Raw genomic sequence first — 23,721 nt, forward strand, 5'->3', positions numbered from 1 at the left:
CACATACAAGGAATTTGACTTGGTGTATTGGTGCTAAACAATTAACAAGGAAATAAAGCAGAACTAACAACAACTTAAATAATACAGAATAAGAAGATATTACAATAAATAAAATAGAATTTAAAAATGTAAAATAGAAAAAAATAAAGATAAAAAACACAAAATGTACAAAAGGTGTAATGTAGGAGCTGTGCAGTGGACTACATTCTGGACCGCAATACTTGATGTGCTTATTAGTATATCAGGTACAATGATTCCTGCTGAGCCAAGAATAACTCTACTAGGCGATACATCTTGTATAAATGCCAATAAAAATAAACTCAAATGTATAAGAATTGGCCTTGTTACAACCATGCATTGGAAGGAGAAAGAAACCACCTACGTCTAAGAGATGGACTAACGAATTAGCATCATGCTCATCAAATGAAAAGATAATGTATTGGAAATTAGTTGTCAAAGGAATTTACATAATGGAAAAGATAACTTTTAAAATAAGACTGAAAAAATGGAAAATTCCTTGACAGATGGTTTCCATGGCAACACGTGCTGGAGGATGTTTAGATACAGGTTGGCAAGAGAAAATGTGGTGATATCTTAATTTAATAAAATATATAATGAATAGGGGATTGTATGGAAACACTATTTTGGTTGCAAAATCTGAAATTAAATCATGGTTATGTCATTGGTGATATGTATGTGTCACTTTTTTGTCTTGGTCTGTTTTGTTTTGGGTTTGTGTGTGTTTTTTGTTTTTTTTAATGTGGGTTGCTTGTTTTTTGCTGTTTTAGTTAAAAAAAAAAAAAAAAAAAAAAAAGAGCGCCTGCAAGTTAGCATCCGTTTGTTGTAACTACAGATTCTGTTACGTTTGTAAGTCAGGCCCGTTTTATGAGTGTTGTGTTTTTGGGGTCAGCTCTTTTGCCTTAGCTGTATAATTAAGTTGGAGTTATTTATTTCAATTTTTATTTAATCCATCTTATTTTTCTTTTTTTTATGACTTTCTTGACTTATAAAATGATTAATATCATTTATGTCGTTTTTGTCCATCTCCTCTTCATGTCCATTTCCCCCCCCCCCATAAAAACAATGTTTAAAAACTAAACTAAAACTTCAACGACTTCAAATAGCTGAAGGTTTCGACCACGCCCGGTATCTCTGTTGGGTTTTTGGATCAGATAGTAGTGTTGTCTGTTGCAGCTGCAGCCACACCCAACATGTGTACAGAAAACACTCAGAGTACTCCATGAGTCAACAAAAACAAGATTTTCATGTTGTTGTTTGTGAACTCTTAAAGGAATACCAAACTGCAAGTTTCTTTAAAAGCTCTAAATAAAATGTGGATCATTGTTTGACCTGGGTCTGATCCACAAAGGTCATTTCAGACGTGGAATAAGTGAGTATAAGTGAATGGAAATGCTTTCTGCTCTTTCACGGCTGTATGCAAACGCTTCATTTAGAGGATTAAAACATTTGGAGTTCCTTTGCAAAACTGTTGAGATGCTAAGTTCGCTTTGCTTTGTCTTTACACATACATTAAAGAGGACGTATTATCCCCCTTCTCCCCCTTTTCAAACAGCCCCCCTGTGGTCTAAATGAAACATCCGTGCTGTGCTTTGTTCAAAATATAACATGAATCAAGCAGCAGAGGAGGTTTGTGACCCTGTATAAACCAGCTCTCTCAGAATGCTCCGTTTTGGTGTGTGTGTCTCTTTAAATGCAAAGAGCCCCCCATTGAGTTTTCCCAGTAGACATCACTCGAATAAAAATGGCCGACTTGTGCAAAAGTTTTGTTCTAGGCTGGGGGAGGAGTCCATGGGTGGAGATATCAGGGGAGGGGAGGGGATTTTATTTTTTTTACCAGAATCCCACTGTGACATCACAAGGAGAGCACATTTGAAAAGGAGGATTTTTCTCTGTGTTTTAAGACTCATGCAGACCACAAACAAAGGACTGGATGGATTTATTTCACATGTTGTGGGTCAGTAGACTCTCAGGTTACACAAATATGTGTTCAACAACACTGTACAAGTGGAGTTTTCATAATAATATGTCCCCTTTAAGTTCAATATCAAACACACAGAGAAAGACTGGAGGAGTGACAGCTTGTGACGTTGTCGGTTTCTATATATTGTTGAAAGTGTCTTTGTTGTTCTCATTTGCTTTAAGTGTTACTTGTTGATTTTTGATGATAATAATGTGTTTCGTTGTGGTTTTCAGTCAACATTTCTGACATGCACAATTCATATTAATTGAATTTAAGTAACTGTAGGTCCAAAAGTGTATCATCTACTATAAATCAAAAAAGATGCTTCTGCCTACACTGCACATAATCTACTATTCTTTGAAGGACTGTTGTATTCTTTTTTTAAACATTGTGTAACAGCGACATACCTGAAGTCCGCAGCTGGCTCCTTCTACGATGGCCATGCAGAATGCTTCAGTCAGAGACGTGTTGAGGAAGATGTGCCCCTGTACGAGCACTCCACGGACATCTTTATGCTCTAAGCCTCCCAGCAGACGCACCCTGCATTGACCGAAGTCAAAGAAGTCAGATAACATATATATAACTCCAAAACAAAACCTGTTTCACTGTCAATGCTAACGCCCCGAGCTAGCTAGTTGGCCACCTTTATCCTTATCCACCTCCCTGTTTTTTGTACACAACAACATACACACATTGATGTATGGTGGAGCTGCTGCTGCCATCTATGGGTAAGCAGTTCAACCTATTGTTTTATCAGATATAGGAAACTATCATACTTGTTAAAACAACACCAGAACTACACACAAACTCACAGCACGTTCCCGTCTTTTCAGCTCCCTCATTAAAGTCTTTAAATGTGATTTTTCACACTTAAATGTATAAATCAAGTATATCCTCTGAAAATAACTCTGTGAGTCATGACTGTCTACAATGGGTGTAACACCCGAGTCCCACTGTCTGTGATGTTTTCAGAGTCCTATCTTCAGTTTGTTTACATCGCCCGGACAGCTGGCTGACTCCTCCCCTCGTGTATAAAAGTTGTTTAATTGAGGGACTAGAGAAAAGAAGAATAACATACTGTACTCACTGCTTAACTGTGTTTCTAGATCACGCTCATTTCAGGTAAATTTACATGCAGTGTGAAGATACGAGCATAATAAAGATCGCTAGCATTAGCATGCTAACACAACAATGCACCGCGAGTTGTTTTGGTTTCATGCTGGATCAAAAAATCACATTTAAAGTCTTTAAAATATTCAGCAGAACTACATATCATAAAGTGCTGACATTTTTAAAAGGGGATTTTAAGTATGACCTGGTCTCATTAATAATGTTAACACAGAGAAAATGAACATGAAGCCTGTACCTGTCATGAAGTTGGTATTTCTCTCTCACTTCCTCCAGCACAATTCTCTTTGGCCCCTCTCCACCAATTAGGAAATGCAGATCTGGATGTTTAAGGCAGAGCTCTGGGATTATTCCACCGAGAAGATCGATTCCTTAAAAAGGAGAAGAAATGGTAAAATACTTGCTTAATATAACTATATAGACATATGTCTACCTTTTTTTTTTCTTCATAAATGCACACTGAGCTATCATCAGACATTGATCACAAGCTGATGTCAGCCAAAAATGTTTCATACTTTTACCGACTGTGACATAATCCACTGAACTGGAAGAGCTAATTAGGTATGAGGGCTCTAACTTTTGTAACTACCAAAAGAAAAAGAAAAAAAAAGCTTCAGTGGCTTTCTCACCATGCCAATTGGCTGTCTATGAGTACAGCTTGGATCAGAATCAGAAATACTTTATTTATTTATTAGGTGATGCAGAACAATACAAGACGAGTGAGGGACATGACAAGAGCAATAGTATGTAGGAGACAGGGGAGACACGACGATACAATGCACAGCATAAACAAAACAGGCAAGCAGGGAGTAATAATAACGTTTAGCAATTTTGTATGTTGAGGGTGTTGAGGGGCCCTGCTTGTGTGTGTGTCTGTGTGTGAGTGTAATTAAAGTGTATGCTTGTATTTTATTTTTTACATTTCTATTTTTTCCTTGCTTTTATTTATTCTTTTTTTTATCCTCCTTTCCTTCTATATATATTATAATTTTTATTACTTCAGTCATTGTGTGGTGCAGTGGTGCCCCTGTCTCAGTTGCCCCCAGACCCTGCGAAGGGGGCCAGCTGATAGGGTCGCCTACTGCTTCCCTCTCGCCAAACTTGAACAACCCCCAGACCTGATGGGAGGGGATCTGTTTGTGTTGGTGCTCGGAGGTATCATCTGATTCATTTCTTTAAGTCACAGTATTTTTATCATTGCAATTGTTTTTTTTTTTTTTTTTTTTTTAATGTATTTGTTATTATCGTTGTCCTGAAGTCTATCCTTTTTTAACCTTCGTGTTTAAAGATGGACCACTGAGAGGATGGAGGCAACAGGAGGGGCTAGAAAGCATATTCAAAACAAAGAGAAAGAAGAAAACTAGAATAATAATTATAAAATAAAATAAAAATAAAAATAAAAATGAAAATAAAAACGGTGACGTAAGCAGTTTGGAGTCCGATATTGATGGAAGCTACACAGTTTTTTGACCGTGCGTTAGACCGTGCGTTAGACCGTGCGTTAGACCTGTATTTTACTTCGAAGTTTTTTCAGTAAACCTTTTAAAACGAAGGAAAGTTGTCCTGTCTTTTCGCTCGCGTTGCAAATACTGTGAGTTGACTCCAACAAGTGGTACAGAGGACGAAGAAAGAGACGGAGTGCCACTACAGCCGGGACTCGTAGAAGTGAACTTCCATGCTGTCTCCTAGACTTCTGCCAAAGCGATGCCTCTCTAGTTCTCCTTGCAGAGCGTCTCTCCCTTCATGTTTTTGGACACTAACTGGTCATGTTCATAAGCCGGGAAGAAAAAGTGGTTGAAGAACTGATGGACTGTCTGTCTCCAAAGCTCCTGATCATGTATTTCGTCCTCCTCTCTTCTGGTTTCCTTTGCCTTCCCTTCCTCTCTCCTCTCCTCTCCTTTTTCAAATTGCACTTTTGATGTATAAATATTGTCCAGTTTTCAACAGATTGCACAGCTTTAGTAGAGAAATAGTCAAGGTAATAGTCCAGGAAAATTGCACTCAGTGTCTGACTCTCAAATGGAAGAGTTATAGAGTCTGATGGCCACAGGCAGGAATGACCTCCTGTGGCGTTCTGTGAATGAAAAGGAGAAATAGGAAAAATAGGTGAAACTGTCAAACAAATGGAGCTTCCTCCTTTACCTTTGCGGTAGACAAGGCGGCTGATCACGACAATGGTGATGGTGTCTTCCTGGCGCTGGGATGGGTCAGGGGTGAAGTCTGTCGGGTCAACAGCGTTGGGAATAACTGAAACTATCTCCGGGTTGAGTGCTGCACGGAGCACTGTGTTCTCTTTACTCGTGTACGAAACGCACACAGTGTGGCTGGTATCACACAGGGACACGGTCAGAAGCTTGTTGGTCAGCACGGAGCTCACATCAGCAAAGCCGAAGAGCGAGTGGTCAGTGAACACCTTGGAAAAAAACAGAAACGTTTGTGTCAATGTTTTGTTAACAATATAACACATCATATTGATCTCGGACCCGGTGCAACATAGAAAGTCATATACCGTGTTAAGGCCCATGGTCTTGGCATGGAACAGTGCATCGTGGCCCATTGCGGAAAATGAACTGTGTGCGTGCACCACAGTGATGCGTTCCCTCACAAACACGCAGCGCAGAAGTGGGAGACTGTGGAAGCAGCTGGTGGCTGTGGACTGGTTGTACATCACCTGCAAGGGGAGGTAGTAGACCTTCAGTCCGTTGGTGAGGTACCGGACACCCTTTCTGTTCCCATAGGCATGGGTGACAATTACCACTTTGTGTCCCTTTTCTATCAAGCAATGGGAGAGCTGGTAAATGTGACTTTCTACTCCTCCCATATTTGGATAGAAGAAGTCGGACACCATGCAGATATTGTGTTTCCTGTGGGGGACTTTGGCGACATCTCCAAGAGCTCCGGAGACTCTCTGAGATGACGGGGTATTCACAGCTGATGCTCTCCTTCTTTGGCCCATTTCAGAACCTCTGTATGGCTGTGTTTCTCACTAGAACAAAAAAAAAAAGATAATCAGATAACATGTTCAAAACAAAGGTAATATGCTCATATTAACATTCCCTCAAATGTAATGCTTTAGTTGAACAAATACAAGCACAACTAACTTACTTCTCCGCAGACTTAAGAGACTTACAGCTCGCTTGAGAAATGCTACAATAATTAAATACGTAATATTCTTGTTTTGTCTTTACCCAAGGATGAAGGTTTCTCACAAATAGCTAAATATCAAAGATACTCTTTCCTTGACATTACTGTTGTGCGACGTGTTAAAATGTATGACGAAATGTATTTGATATTTGACTGCGCCTGTATCTGCAATCCTTATATAGGCATGAAGGTTTTTCTCTGAAGCATGTGTATATAAACCCGAGCATATTACTTTGAGCTTTCAGACTGTATTGACACTCTGAAGCTTTGTTCCTTCTACTTGCAAGAAGGATTAAACTAAACAAAGACACTGATTGACTCATGATCCTTTCTTTTGCATTGTTAACAGAAATTTCCAGCACAATTTTGGTGTCAGAAGTGGGATCTCAGGACTGATCGTCCAGGACTCGGAGAACGGGGACTGATCATCCAGGACCGAGCAAAAACACGTCCTGCCTCTTACCTTAAATCTTTGGAGAAGGGAGGACCGTCTCTGTGAGTCTGGGCTGTCACCTCGAGATCCTAAGAACCTCAGAAAAATCTATTCGGTAAGATTCCTCCAAAATTTCTATTGGTATAAATTATTAGTGTTTGGATCACTTTTTAATTGAGTCAAAGGTCTTTGTTTTCAGACAAGATTACATTTGAGACTTAATTTGGCATTTACTGTATCTGAAGTAAGATTTAGATAAGATAATACTTTATTTATCCCACAATGGGGAAATTTACATTGTTACAGCAGCAAAGAGCAAAGATTGCAAACAAAAAGTGAACACAGTACAATTTAAATAAAAAAAGAAAAATTAAGAATGTACAAAAAAATAGATACAAAAAATAGATTTAAATAAATACATAAAAAATTATAATAAATAATTATTTAAAAAAAAATATATATATATATATATAATAAATAAAAAAAATAGAAAATAAATAAAAAAGTTTATTCAAGTTTATTTAATTTATTATTTATTTAAGTCTTAATCTTACAAAAATCCTAAGTATTGGATTTTCTGGGTTTTGCGAATAACCATAAAAAAATCGCATCCTGCAAAGACGTTTCCAGGATTCAGGGAAAAATCTCAAATGAGTCTTTCAGACAAAGTATGGGGTCTGAAAGTAACAAAAATGCCAAAGAATGTCCAAATGGTTCATGTTGTCGAACAATGTGGGGAAAACATGGTGATAAATGGGTGTCGTGTTATGAAACATGGGTAAAAGAGTTGGGATTTCCTGAGGGTCGGAAGTTTTAGTGTTTCACAATTAACATGTTTGGCAGACCGGTTAAATGTGAAAGAGGGTGAATTACGAAAGAAAAAGAAGATTAAGGTGAAAGATTTGGAAGTTATTGAAAAACATAAAGCGAGTTTTCAACTGTGGATGAATGAAGCTGAACGTAGAGAAAGAAAAAAGAAAGCAAAGTTGTTGCCTAACTGTGAAGAAAAGACAGATAAAGAGAGTTTAGGGACAGAATGCATGCTCACACACACAATCCGCCCAAACCCTCCCCTTCTTCTAAAACATTCTCATTCTGAGCTCACCAGTCTCCTGAAGCCGATTAAACTCAGATGGGATGACGCTGAAGTCGCAACTCCTCCAACGTCACCCCCACAACACCCGCCGTCAGAAGAACAGGCGGGAGCCGTGGGAGGAGTACACGGCCCAGGTTCAGTATTTCCATGCCCATCTACATTGCAGTTAAATCCAAATAACCCAGTCCTTTGCATATTTATCAGTGGTGGGTAAATTTCACCATGGCTAAAAGATATGAAACTGCATCTGACGTTGTCAACCCATTTTTTTGACCATATGCAACGTGAACACATGCACTGCACTCAGGACCTGACGATGACTATGAAAAAACTTTTTTTAGAGATGTAAATGACAGCTTGACGACCTCACATCTTCTCTGGACGGACACTGACTGTGCTGCGACTGTTTGTTTGACCAAAGGATAATCTGAACTATTCGAAATGCGCAACTCCCTTCCTCATCTCTCCATAGCCAAGGCCAAACAGAAACAGTGGTGAGATTTAGGGCCTTTAATCAGGAGATTCATGTCAGCTAGAGATTGGGTTCCGCTCACTGACAAAAAGGCATACCGGAAACCACTGCAAACCAAATTGATTTGTTTGATTTTTCGTAAAATGTTTGATTTGTTTGATTTTTTGTAAAATGTTTGATTTGTTTGTTTTTTTGTAAAATGTTTGATTTTCTGTAAAATGTTTGATTTGTTGTTTTTTTGTAAAATGTTTGATTTGTTTGATTTTCTGTAAAATGTTTGATTTGTTGTTTTTTTGAAAAAATGTTTGATTTGTTTGTTTTTTGTAAAATGTTTGATTTGTTTGATTTTCTGTAAAATGTTTGATTTGTTGTTTTTTTGAAAAAATGTTTGATTTGTTTGTTTTATTGTAAAATGTTTGATTTGTTGTAAAATGTTTGATTTGTTTGTTTTTTTGTAACTTTTTTGATTTTTTGAAAAAATGTTTGATTTGTTGTTTTTAAAAAAAATGTTTGATTTGTTTGTTTTTTGTAAAATGTTTGATTTGTTTGATTTTTTGTAAAATGTTTGATTTGTTTGGTTTTTTTGTAAAATGTTTGATTTGTTTGGTTTTTTGTAAAATGTTAGATTTTTTTGTAAAATGTTTGATTTGTTAAATTTTTTTGTAAAATGTTTGATTTGTTTGTTTTTTGTAAAATGTTTGATTCGTTGGTTCTGAATAGCTATGGTGTAACTCAAACCTAGTACTTAAAGTGTTGTCTGGCTGAACATGTTCTGTATAAAGGGTAGGCATAATAAGCTTAAGCTTCAGCCTACACCTTTTTGATAGGCCTATCACCTTGATGTATTTAATACGTATTTAAAGGTTGCAAACTTTTAGAGGCTTTTTCAAATCTACATGTTTTAAAATGAAACAATTGTTGTGGTTTTACTGCTCGATAGTACAGACACTTGAGGAAGAGGAATAAATGTACCACACTGCATACTGTGTAAACTGATAGTTTGCATAAATGTAAATAAGAAATGACCTATTATTGGGTGCCGAAGACTAGTATCTTGTCTAGGTTTCAAATACTGGTATCCTCTCAAACCACAACATTGTTCAACACATACCATACACACTGCTCAACTCCTCAACTCTCTTCTACCTCCTTACAAAGCACCTTCTCTCCTTCCCCTTCTCTTTCTCTCTGTCGCTTCTTTCACTTCTTGTATTCTTTCTTAGGTATTTCATATAGTTTTGTAATGTATTTGCTGGTTGTAGTCTGATGTGTGTCTATTGATGTCTTAGTATTTTGCTGTCTTTATTTGTTTATTTATTTTTTTTACTGTATTTTGAAGTTGTTGTCCTGACCTTGTCTTTTTTTTGTGCCTCATTTGTTCTGTACATGTCACCAGTTTTTCACTCTATTGCACCTAATAAAAAAATAAATAAAATAAAATACTGGTATCCTGACAACCCTAACTAAGATATAATGTTATGACAACATTTTGGGGAGGGGGTAAATTGTTAATGCTGCTGATAAAAAAAAAAATACTAACTTACAACATTGGATCCATTTTAACTCACACAGAGGGTTGTGATGTTTACTAAACCACAGTCCAGGGTATAAAACTATACACTGTACAAGTATACACTGTATAAAACTACACACTGTATAAACTATACACTGTATAAAACTACACACTGTATAAACCATACACTGTATAAAGTACACACTGTATAAAGTACACACTGTATAAAACTACACACTGTATAAAGTATACACTGTATAAAACTATACACTGTATAAACTAAACACTGTATAAAACTACACACTGTATAAACTAAACACTGTATAAAACTACACACTGTATAAAACTATACACTGTATAAAGTATACACTGTATAAAACTACACACTGTATAAAACTACACACTGTATAAGTATACACTGTATAAAACTACACACTGTATAAACTATACACTGTATAAAACTACACACTGTATAAAGTACACACTGTATAAAGTACACACTGTATAAAACTATACACTGTATAAAGTATACACTGTATAAACTATGCACTGTATGAAACTATACAATGTATAAAGTATACACTATACACTGTATAAAGTACACACTGTATAAAACTAAACACTGTATAAAACTATACACTGTATAAAGTACACACTGTATAAAACTAAACACTGTATAAAGTACACACTGTATAAAGTATACACTGTATAAAAGTACACACTGTATAAAACTATACACTGTATAAACTATGCACTGTATAAAATATACACTGTATAAAGTATACACTATACACTGTATAAAGTATACACTGTATAAAGTACACTGTATAAAGTAAACACTGTATAAAACTATACACTGTATAACGTATACACTGTATAAACTATGCACTGTATAAAGTATACACTGTATAAAGTATACACTATACACTGTATAAAGTATACACTGTATAAAGTAAACACTGTATAAAACTATACACTGTATAAAGTACACACTGTATAAAACTATACACTGTATAAACTAAACACTGTATAAAGTACACTGTATAAACTAAACACTGTATAAAACTAAACACTGTATAAAACTACACACTGTATAAAACTATACACTGTATAAAGTATACACTGTATAAAACTACACACTGTATAAAGTATACACTGTATAAAACTATACACTGTATAAACTAAACACTGTATAAAACTAAACACTGTATAAAACTACACACTGTATAAACTAAACACTGTATAAAGTATACACTGTATAAAACTATACACTGTATAAACTAAACACTGTATAAAACTAAACACTGTATAAACTAAAAACTGTATAAAACTAAACACTGTATAAAACTACACACTGTATAAAACTATGCACCGTATAAAGTATACACTGTATAAAGTATACACTATACACTGTATAAAGTATACACTGTATAAAGTAAACACTGTATAAAACTATACACTGTATAAAGTACACACTGTATAAAACTATACACTGTATAAAACTAAACACTGTATAAACTAAACACTGTATAAAACTAAACACTGTATAAAACTACACACTGTATAAAACTATACACTGTATAAAGTATACACTGTATAAAACTATACACTGTATAAACTAAACACTGTATAAAACTACACACTGTATAAACTAAACACTGTATAAAGTATACACTGTATAAAACTATACACTGTATAAACTAAACACTGTATAAAACTAAACACTGTATAAACTAAACACTGTATAAAACTAAACACTGTATAAAACTACACACTGTATAAAACTATACACTGTATAAAGTATACACTGTATAAAACTATACACTGTATAAACTACACACTGTATAAACTATACACTGTATAAAACTATACACTGTATAAACTAAACACTGTATAAAACTACACACTGTATAAAGTATACACTGTATAAAACTATACACTGTATAAACTAAACACTGTATAAAACTACACACTGTATAAAGTATACACTGTATAAAACTATACACTGTATAAAACTATACACTGTATAAAGTATACACTGTATAAAACTATACACTGTATAAAGTATACACTGTATAAAACTACACACTGTATAAAGTATACACTGTATAAAGTATACACTGTATAAACTACACACTGTATAAAGTATACACTGTATAAAACTACACACTGTATAAAGTAAACACTTTACTGTTTATGTGTCAGCTTGAGAATCGTAAACATCGTCGCTCTTTCATGTTAAACCCACTTTTTCAAACCAACATCAGTTTGATGTTATAATCATGATTTAAGTGTTTACAGCAGAATCTCCCCACAGTAAGCTAACACACTTTGTTTACGTTTCACACTTTGTTTACATGTCACACTTTAACACACTGTAAGGCAGATAATGTCATGTTGTGTGTATCGAGTTGCCTTACCGTGGACAAAATGTTAAACTTGTTCCAGCCTGTTGAGATATCCACAACAATTTCCAGGTACAGATTCATTTCTACTCGCTAGCCCCTGAGCTAAGAGCTAGCCGCCTTTATCACTTCCGGTACGTTCACGTCATACGCAAGGCGGGCGCTGCTGTATTCTTCTTCTTCTTCAGGTTTTATTGGCAGCTGGCATCCAAAAATCGCATTACTGCCATCTACTGGATTTAACTATCCCTCCTATTCCTAAATCCTCAACAGGCCTGTTCTTAAAAATAATGTTTACATATCTTATTACTTAGTCCCTCTCTCTCTATTTCAGACATCATGTTCTGTCTATGTGTAAAATACTTTCTACATTTAATAAGTAGACTACATGTTCAACTGTTTCTGCTTGATTGCAAATCTCACAAAGACCAGATGAATGTTTTCCAATGATATGTAGAGTACTATTTAAATTACTGTGACCGATTCTTAACCTGGACATTACGACCTCCTCTCTTCTGTTGCTCCCTCTGTATTTGACTTTATCTATTTCCCTGTGATTTGAGTATACATGTCTTCACTTTGGTCTGACTGTTCCAATATTGTTGACATTCCTGTTTGATTTTACTCCATGTGACTCTTTTCCCCTCTGACTTAGATCATTTGATGTTAATATTAATCCGCCTGTTTGTGCTGTAACCATCATGAATACACATCTGACCCCCGTCACCCGTGAATGTGTAAATATTATTTCATACAATAAATCTTGACGAATTTCTAATGCTACCAAAATGTCAAAAAACTCTATACTGTATAAACGTTCAGGAAATCTGACGTTCTCTTTGCTACTTCAACATTGAATTTTGGGATTATCCCATAGTGCCATGCATGCATTTAACCGATGGGCCCAACAGATAAAGAAAACGCATGCCTATGATTTATAATATTTAGATAGCCATTATTGTATTCTCAGTAAGAATTGTAATAAAAAAATATTCAGAATATAATTACCAGAATTGTATGTGAAACTATTTAATTTATTGAAAATTACATTATAGATATTTAATGTTTTTCAAAACATTATTTTTGGATATCTGGAATTAAGGTTTTGGCAAGAAACATTTGCAGATATAGGTTAAAAAAAAAATGTTTCTGTGGAAGAACTCTACTGTACATATCCATTGTTCATGCTGATGACAAGACAATATCTGAAAGTGAAAGCCCAATACACATGAATGGTAAAAGTGACACTGCCATTTCTACAAGGAAGAGTGACAGCTGATAGCTGAAAATGGCAATGTGGATACAAAAGAATGAACATTATTGTGGATGTCCAAAATACTCATTTTGACCAAGAAGAATGACAGATATTCATAATGTAGGCCTATCGCCACGCATTCTCATGAAGGTTAAACTCTTTGTCATCTTTTGTGAAGACGCCGTGGGGAATTATTTAACATCTCAATTTGAATTTAAAAGATAACGCATTGTTTCTTTATTTTGATTCTCATACACTTTTAAAGTAAAATTCACATACATAAAGCATTGTTTTTCAAGCAAGTCTTTCTTTGGCAGGAGTAGGTTAGTTTAAACAATGCTGGGTTGAATATTCACCATAGAGTATAGGTTGTTGAAATAGCCCAACCAGAGGGTCGATGCAATCAATCAATCAAACAATCTTTTATTTGTAGTGCAAATATTCATAACAAATCCCAAGACACTTTCCAAAAAAAGCAAGTTCAAATACTCTCTATATTATTTACAAAGATCCAACATTAATTCACCATTAGCACAGCACTAAGCCAAGTATACAGTGACTAAAATTCAGTGCATAAAAAATGGATAAGAATACAGAAAAATAAATGGATTGGTAGCAAACATGTTCTGTTGGGATTCCAAAACTTCAAAAACAACTTCGAAAAACTTGTTATACTAGATATTTATATACATGTACTGGGTAAAGTACAAAAGTGACACCAGCCTGGAAAATAAAAAACAACATTAATATAATCCTTACAGAGGGGCAGGTCACATTTCAAGACATTTCTTAGTCACAGTAAAAGACATAAACATTTCACAGACTTTACATGTTTGTGTTTTTTGCATGAAAAGAACAGTGCTGCAACTATGCTTTAAAAAGATCACCTTGAAGTTGATAAAGGGTAAATAAAAACAGCTGCATAACAACCCCGAAGTCAAAGTTTACAAAACTGTTGCAAAGTCTTGAACACATCAAATAACAAAGAGTTAGTGCTGGGTGATAAGGACCAAAAAACTCCTAAATCGATATTATTTAGCTGAATATATACAGAATATATATCTATATATTTTTTTCTATAAAGAAAACATAAAATCAAAGTTCTAAGTCAAATCAACATCGCCAAATGTGTTTTATTAAAGGCTTTTTATGTGATTTTTTGATCCAGCAGATGTCGCCCTTGAGCACCAGCATGAAACCAAAACAACTCGCGCTGCATTGTTGTGTTAGCATGCTAATGCTAGCGATCTTTATTATGCTGGTATCTTCACACTGCATGTAAATTTACCTGAAATGAGCGTGATCTAGAAACACAGTTAAGCAGTGAGTACAGTATGTTATTCTTCTTTTCTCTAGTCCCTCAATTAAACAACTTTTATACACGAGGGGAGGAGTCAGCCGGCCGTCCGGGCGATGTAAACAAAGTGAAGATAGGACTCTGAGAACTCTGAAAACATCACAGACAGTGGGACTCGGGTGTTACACCCATTGTAGACAGTCATGACTCACAGAGTTATTTTCAGAGGATATACTTGATTTATACATTTAAGTGTGAAAAATCACATATAAAGACTTTAAGAGTTGAACAATGTCAACATGGACATGAAAAATGACATTAATATACTGGTGCTCTATAATAGGTAAACTGACAGCTCTGCAGAAGACACACATAACAATATTTGAATGCAACTTAAACTATATATATTAAATAAATAAAAAATATTGTGTTACCCAGTATCTTGTTTGAAAATATATCAATATATCTGAAAAACTCAATATATCTCCCAGCCCTCCAAGAGTGGATAAATATCCCTGTATTTACTTTTTTTTTTTTTTTTAATTTCAATGAAGGTACTAACAGAAATAATGCAGTAATTCTGAATGAAGGATGTTTCTTTGTGGTTTTAAGACTCTGAGGCTCTTTGATTTCCTCAAGTTCTTCACATTCTGCTTCATGGAAGTAGAAGTAGACCATGAAAGTTGAACAATTTTTTTCTTGCACAACTTTGGCATAATTGCCTGCTGTCTGCAGCAGGGAAACAGCATGATGTGAACTGGTTTTTGTTGTTTGATGACTTGCATTTGGCATGCTGCGGAGGTGTTACTGATTACATTCAAATGGATGACTTCATCTTTAACATAGAAGATAACAGAAACAAACCATTTCATGAGTGGCATGAACAAAGGAAACAAGCTGCTTGTAAACAGTCCCTGGATGTAACTCTGTTGACTGAGCGCCCTCTGGTGGAATGTTTTTTTTAACTTTGTCACACTGAAGTCTTTTTATTTATAAGTTCTCTGTGGGCACTTTTGTTCTCTTCTGTACATGCCTAAAGGATATAGGAGACAAATCACTTTAGTTAGAGAGCAGAGCAGTGATAGATTTCTACACAAAACAACATAACCACCGTCAGCCCGATTAAGCAACTGCACTAACTATTGTGCAACAAGTTCAGATAAACACTTTGACACTTACTTGGAAAATCGGATATGATAGAACAAGAAAAGAGCCAAGGCAAGCACAAATAGAAACGGAATGATTGTCAAGACTTTCCAGTGATTGCGTGGAGAATCCAAGGCTACTGTGAACAAATATAGAATATTGACACTGAATGAAAGACACTGTACGAATCCTCAGGATTTTCTTTTAACATAATGATGTTACATGTTACAGATTTTACTTTTAATGGAGGCTACTTTACAGCTCGTGGGATTGTGACTGTTGCTACTTTTAATGCCAGGTAAAAAAAAAAAGAAAAGAGGCTAAACTGTCCCGTATATACGTCCCATCCTATATGAAATAATAATAGTTACCTGGCTTTACTGTGGAGTTTCCAACTGCCTTGTCGGATGAAGGATCTGAGGTAATAGAATAGAATAGAATAGAATAAATCGTCATTGTGTGCCTTAGGCTCTCCAGATACATAAAACAGCAGAAAAACATTTAGGCAGTCAGTAACACAGACATGCAGGGCAGCGACATTTACACATTAAACAACAGTTCAGATCACGGTTCAGATCCGGTCATACATTTTGTAATATTAAGGATGTTTATTGCACTGGGGATAAATGACTTCTTTTACATTTTGAGGTGCCAGAGGGACACTATAGCGCCTCTCTGAGCTCGGAGGCTCAAACTTGAAGAAGAGAGGATGGGAATGATCTGCTGGGAGACTCCTCGTTTCTTCCATGTCAGTTAGTAGTTGAGACAGAGGGGTTTTTTTGTCGCTATTTTGTCTGCCGTTGACACAATCTTTAGAGAGTTTATTCTTAAATCTAAAGTTCAGGTGACAGTACCAGCAGGAAGGACACACTCAACAATAGATTTGTAAACCAATTAAAATAAAATGTGCTGACTGAGTTTTCTAATGAGATCAAGTGGCTGTGTGCATTTCTTGAAAATATATACTCTGTATTTTCAGAGAAGCTAAGCTGGCAGTCCAAAACTGTGCTGAGGTATTTCAAGGGTTCCACAGTTTCAACTTGTTGGCCTTCAGGTGAAACTGGCTCTGTTTTTAAAATCTTGTTTAGTGCAGATAATTAATTATTTTGTCTTGCATGGCTACAACAATTTCTAGCAGACTAGTGTCACACCAGGACCCCCAACAAGGGCCATATCATCTGTGCATACTTAAATAAAGTGAAATTGCTGTAATTGATCTTAAATTCATTAGTAATAAAGAAAATACCACAGGGGAGAGGACACAGCCTTGGGGGGCAGCCAGTGCTCACTGTGAGCACACCTGACTTTCTCCCCTCTGTGGACAGCAGGACACAAAGTCTTGAATCCAGAGAGCTGGCCCTGTGTGGACTTTGAGCTAAATGAGCCTTTTCAGGAGAATATGGCACTTCATTGAAACACATGTTGACTTTAGTAATGGGCAGGCAGCTGTTGTATTTGTGGGGACGAGTGAGCGCCCCACATATAATTGTAGGTTATGTTGATTATGGACGAGTTCGGAAGAAGCCATCCATTCAAATTCCACAAATTCATCGAGTCCTATTGCATCACACCAGAAAACCTTTGTACTTCAGCGCTTCTTATAAAACATTGAATATGGCTGGTGGGAGGGGACTAAAGGTTAAAATGATGCAAGATTATATTAAATGTACGTCAAATTAAATTGTAAATTAATAAAGGATCAAATACTGTGAGTGTGTAATAAATAATAATAAATTACTCACCAGAAACGTTTAGAATGACATGGTAGCGTCTGTATGTCATAGAAATATAGAAACAGCATGTGTAATTCCTCTGGTCCGTCCATGTGATGTTAGTTAGGAGATGAGAGCAGTTATCCTCTGCCACAAATCCAACATCGGGAGATGATTTGTTGTATTGGAATAACACAGCTTCGTTGACTTGTTCTGACTTTTCCATCTGCCATCGAAAGTCCTTGTCCAAATTGATTCCTGAGCAATTGCACGGTAGGAGGACAGGGTGTCCTCGGAGGCCGGTGATAGTCTTAGTGTCATCTACTGCTAAGAAGTTAAAGATAAAGATTAAGTAATAAATAAATAAAGAGTAATTATGAACAACACACAGATTGAAATAATCAATTAAAGATCTCCCTTTTGTCCTCAATGTCAACACCTATAGATGGAATCCTTTCACAGGCTTAGACTGTGTATACTTATATATACACATTATGTAAGTTTTTATTATTCTTTTACTTTTATTGGGATTTAAAAAAAAAAGTGATAGTCAGAGACCAGAGAACACGGGACACCTTTTCCACATATTTTCATTTTCATCCATTTAATTTAATTTATATGGCTCGTGATGATGTGATAGCGCACGACAAAATATAACAATCATTACATTAAACAAGAGAAGGACATTCTTCAAAAAATGCATCGAATTTACAGAAATAACTTTTGGATTATCTGATGGTAGCAACAAAATTAACTTATACATGCGTAGATGGACAGTTCACATTGTGTTTTTGGCAGGTAGTTTTCTTCTGTAGTTCATTACACACATATATTCAAACAAAACGTGATACTAGTCTCCAAAACGATTTTCATCACAAAGGTTACAAATCGTCTGTTTTCTATCTTCCAATGCCCTCGTTTAAATTCAACAAAATGTATCGTATGATGTCATACTTCTGAGCTCACTCTGCCACTTCTGCACAAACTGATCTTTCAGGCTCTGTTGAGCAGTTAGCTTGAGACTTCTGGGAAATCTAGACATCAGACAAAACAACAATCCTCCAGTATCTGCATAACCTGTAAAACCCAGTGATTAAACATTAATCTTAGACTGACTTTTACTTTATTTTCCTCCTAACAGCCTCCCCCCACAATGATGAATATTTTTGGACTGCGACACTGAGCGGGTATCTGCCCAGTTCTCCAAACAACATGGTAACGCACGTTGTCATTTTAGCTTTTAAAACGTATTTTAGAAATTTTGAGGTGCAGTCAGTGGTGATTCTTGAGTCTGTTGGGGCCCGAGGTGAAAATCAATGGGGGGGGGGGGGGGGGGCTCCAACCAGCATTCATCACCATCATTTCTGCCGGTGTCCCGTGTGATGGAAAAATTCAGTTTACTGTCGAGGACACATTTTACTGAGAAATGCAACAATAACTTCTAAGTAATATTCTTGTTTTGTCTTTACCGCGTGGATGAAGGTTTCTCACAAATAACGCTATATCAAAGCTCCCCAGACTTGAGGTTTCCTTAAAATTACTGTTGTGCAACGTTTTGAAATGTAGGACAAAATGTCTTTGGTTTTCACAGCAAAAATGCATGCAACGCTTAGATTTCCAACTGTCGTTTCAAAATTTGCACATTTAGAGCCACTGCTTTGTTTTAAAGTCTTTATATGTGATTTTTCACTCTTAAATATAATATAAATCAAGTATATCCTCTGAAAATAACTCTGTGAGTCATGACTGTCTACAATGGGTGTAACACCCGAGTCCCACTGTCTGTGATGTTTTCAGCGTTTTCAGAGTCCTATCTTCAGTTTGTTTACATCGCCAGGACGACCGGCTGACTCCTCCCCTCGTGTATAAAAGTTGTTTAATTGAGGGACTAGAGAAAAGAAGAATAACATACTGTACTCTGATAGAAGATAGGACTCTGAAAACTCTGAAAACATCACAGACAGTGGGACTCGGGTGTTACACCCATTGTAGACAGTCATGACTCACAGAGTTATTTTCAGAGGATATACTTGATTTATATTATATTTAAGAGTGAAAAATCACATTTAAAGACTTTAACGTCAAATGAAGTAAACATTAGATAAGACTAGGTTAATCTTTAATTAATTTATTAACTTTTAAGTCAGATTTCTACTCAGCTTGATGTGACAGCAAATAGTCACAGAATACTTTTTAGGCTTAAATTTAACAAAGCAGTGTGATAATGAAACAAGAATTGATCAGTAATAAATCAGTTGCTTTCAATATATTATATGGCTTATGATTTCTAACTAAAATCAGTGGTAAAGTGTGGCTCCTTGTCCCTTGATGCCAGCAAGTTTGTACATGCTCCAGGACACATTCCTACCATAAACTGATCTCTTATCAAACAAAAAGGCAATTGACAGTCATTTAGCCTACATAAGTGAAAGTAAACCTAGGGTTCACCTTTATTCCATTCACATGACAATCAAACCCGCATCACCCTGGAAAGCACCTATTAAACCTGCTAATCAGCAGAGGATGTTGTACAGGAGTTTGAATAGGGCATGGAAACATTGGCTTAAGTGGGGAAGGTGCAGACAGTCAATTGATGTTCAACTGTCAAATGGAAAATCATAAACAGACACACACATACCTAAGGGTGCTGGCCTGGCGCTAAAACCACAAACAGGTCAAACGAAGCAAACGGGATCAGCACCAGAGGAGATCCCGTTTAAAGGATTTATCGACAAGTGACGTTTAGAGCCAACATGCTCAAAGTGTCTCTTTTGTTTCTTTTCAACTGTCAAATGCAGCCACATAAAAACACTTCTATATTCACTTCATTAAGCAATTTTGGTAGGAAAAAAAGGGTAAGTGTAATTTCTCCTCGTGGTTCACACACCCAAACAAACCTGTGTCGACTAGCTTTCTCTTTTCACATCCGACAACTTTGGAAAGAGCTGCAGGGGACATTTAACTGGGACTTTTTCTTTTTTTTGTTTACCTATGATTGACGTGTCCCAAACAATTCTGCAATCACTTTTTCCAAAACAAAGTTTTTGCTTTGAAGTGAACATGTCCTATTGTTTGCTATAACCCTTTTCACACATACGGAAATCTCCCAAAAAACTCCAGAGATTAGTCTACGCGGAGGTTCTTTAGGCTATGTGTGAACGCAAACAGACGCATTTTTCCCGCAGACTTTACCCGGAGTTTCTCCTCCAGACCTCTAGTATTTTATCCGCAGAAAACCCGAGTGAGCTGATGTCTGAAAGTGGCAGCATATACTCCGGAGATTTCAATTTGAGCCAATAGAAAGAGAATGACGTTTATACAGTGACTGTCTAAAGTGTCTGCACGCGACCTCTACGATCTCCGTGCTCTAATTAAACGTCTGCATTCTGTTTTCTGTTCGTCAGTATGTTGTTCTCCTCTCTTTTGTGGATGTTGTCATTCCATTGGATTACACATAGCATTGATATAAAGGCAGATATTCTCATTATAACGTCGTGTAGTGGACTCTGTTGCTAAGGCCGCTACTTCGTGTTGTTTATTTACATCACGTCTTACCTCAGGAAATGCCCCGGCTTATGATTACTTTTCGATGACAACGTTTGTTCTTTTTTTTGTTCGTTTGACCATGTATTTTTCTTGTGTAGTGTGACTCATGCAAAGGAATTTTAATCACTTCCACTTTCTATCTCCAGAGACGAAGTTACGTTTGGTATAATCTTGAACAGCACAAATGATGAACTCTGACATTAATGTGATTCTGTGTCTAGCAACATTCTTTATACACCAAAAATAGATTTTTAAAATCATCCCCCAATTTTGTCTGTTCTTTGAATGAATTTAAATTGTACCTCAAGTCCTTAAAATTTGTAAAAGGAAAAATAGCACAAACAGTTTATGATATTTTGAAGACACGTTCCCAGTGAAATAGAAACTGAAAACTGATATGCCCTGGTATTTTTGATTCATTGTTTATCTTATTTTATTTAATTTCTTTTTTTCTTATATTCAGTCCAGACCTCATTAACTGCACTTTAAGACATTGTCATTTCATTTCTATATGTTAAAATGATGAACTGTTAATTATTGACATGGCAGCTGTTTCCCTTGGCAATTCTGTACAGAATGTAACCAAATTTTGTATTTGTTTTTTTACAGTTGTACATTTGCAAGAAATATTTTACTTTTAGGCCTGTGAACCCATGCTCTGGGCTATATTTCGTATGTACCCGTCTATGAAAGCTTCACAATTTAAGATTTTTAAATGTGTTGTCCTCTGAACATAATTTATATTGGGAAAAACAACAACAACTAAAATGTTCCCCTGCAGAGGTAGCGAATCCTGCTTACACATTGTCACATCAGTATTAAGAATTATATCAAAGGACCCATTTTCCAGAACAAGTTTTATTTTGCTTTTGTGATATTTGCTAAAGCCTCATCTTCATAACCATACACTATCCAAGTCAGCCTTTCGTTCTCATAATAACTGTGCAGAGTTTTTGTGACCCCATTCAGTATGTCTCACCCTTTGGCAATCCATTGAAATGCAAGTACATTTAATAGTTTATCAGTGCTAATTATCATTTCTAGAGGTAAATGCATATCCCTTTGATGTTAATGAGGACCAATTAAGACTATGTGAGTTGATGCAGCTACGGTTTTTAGTTTGGGATGAGCCTCTGCTTAATGTTGATTGTTTAGTGCACCTGTTAAGCATGTAATGTAGTCATAATATGGTTGCAACAGACAGTTGACACATTCATACACTTGTGTTATATTAGGAGTAGGTCATTTAGTTTAATATTCTAAAAGGAATGACTGAGTTTAACACTTTGTATGTGTTTTCTCTTGTTTATTTCCCTTTTCAGAAACCACACACACACACACACACACACACTCTCACACACACACACACACACACACACACACACACACACACACACACACACACACACACACACACACACACACACACACACACACACACACACACACAGATAGACACACAAAGAGAGAAACATTCACACATTCATGCAAATGTGTATGTACACCTTGTCAAGCAGCAAGTTAAATAAAACGTTATAACCGGAACCTGGGACTCCTGCATGATTTCACCAGTCACACCATCATATTGAATCATTAAAAAGTCGTGTTAGTCATTCATGTCTTTGGGCAAGATGGCAAAATGTTCCCAAACTGGTCCCAACTTGCTTTTTCATAGAAGCAGAAGTTGAAGGGGAAAGCATCTGAGAAGGTTACACAAGACTTAGATAAATAAACATGAATGATTGAACTGGGGTGATATTTTATGGTAATGACAATGGTTTTTGTTTGATAACGACGACTTATAAGATGGTTTCTATACTGATTAGAGCTCTCAAGAACTGCCCTCAATGTTGTGCTTTGCCTCGGGTCACTTCCTGTCAGCACCTGTGTGTCCAATCAGACTCAAAGCTGATCGTTTGCTCTTACTGACATTGTTCCCTTTTTTCTAGATCCTTGCTTGTGTTGTTCTTACTCTCTGATGTACGTCGCTTTGGATAAAAGCGTCTGCTAAGTGAATTGTAGAAAGACAATCGTGCAGCTTTGGCAGCAAACCAAACATATACTTGTGACTAATGAATTGATTTTTATAGGAAATGTATTTTTTTTTATTGAATGATTGATAAACTTAAACAAATCGTGATAACATTGTCAAAGGAAACGCTTCTGACAACATGCACCAGAAGTGCAACAGAATAAACAAAAAAAAATGAAGGCTAACATGGCATCAAACAAGATGACTGTAAAAATCTAAACAGTATCAATAACATAACCTAATGTCTAGACAGCGGGAAAACCTTTCATTAATGAATTATACCTGGTATTATTCTATTATTGTATTTTTTCTGCCTTTATTTAACTGATGTACATATGTTTGATTTTTAACTTCTTGTTATTTTTAATAATTATATTCAGGGATGCAAACTCATTAGGGATGAAAAAGGTGACATGGATCCAAACCCTCTAGGGGGGTCCGGGGGCATGCTCCCCCAGGAAGATTTATTTTAAATATCAGCTTTAAAATGTGAATTTACAGATGATTTTAGCATTCAGACTAAAGAAGCGGTGCAAACAAGAAGAAAAACACACTTGCTTG

At 36.0% G+C, this 23,721-nt stretch overlaps 1 protein-coding gene across 6 annotated transcripts in view; it reads right to left on the bottom strand.

Moving 5' to 3' along the window:
* piga (phosphatidylinositol glycan anchor biosynthesis, class A) overlaps positions 1–23,721 on the bottom strand; it is a 171,051-nt gene that overhangs the window by 2,304 nt on the left and 145,026 nt on the right. For 2 of the 6 annotated variants that reach the window (XM_061053426.1, XM_061053424.1), the window contains exons 2-5: positions 5,619–6,095; positions 5,252–5,522; positions 3,348–3,480; positions 2,389–2,521 (exon numbers count right to left, since the gene is read on the bottom strand). In XM_061053426.1, the coding sequence (XP_060909409.1) occupies positions 2,389–2,521; positions 3,348–3,480; positions 5,252–5,522; positions 5,619–6,065 (984 nt within the window). In that variant the 5' untranslated portion in view covers positions 6,066–6,095. Of the gene's footprint in view, positions 1–2,388; positions 2,522–3,347; positions 3,481–5,251; positions 5,523–5,618; positions 6,096–6,716; positions 7,059–12,187; positions 12,328–23,058; positions 23,148–23,721 lie in introns of those variants that run through there. The other 4 variants (XM_061053427.1, XM_061053425.1, XM_061053422.1 and 1 more) reach the window with 4 other exon arrangements.

Source organism: Labrus mixtus, chromosome 13 (assembly GCF_963584025.1).
Source record: "Labrus mixtus chromosome 13, fLabMix1.1, whole genome shotgun sequence".
Taxonomy (NCBI): domain Eukaryota; kingdom Metazoa; phylum Chordata; class Actinopteri; order Labriformes; family Labridae; genus Labrus; species Labrus mixtus.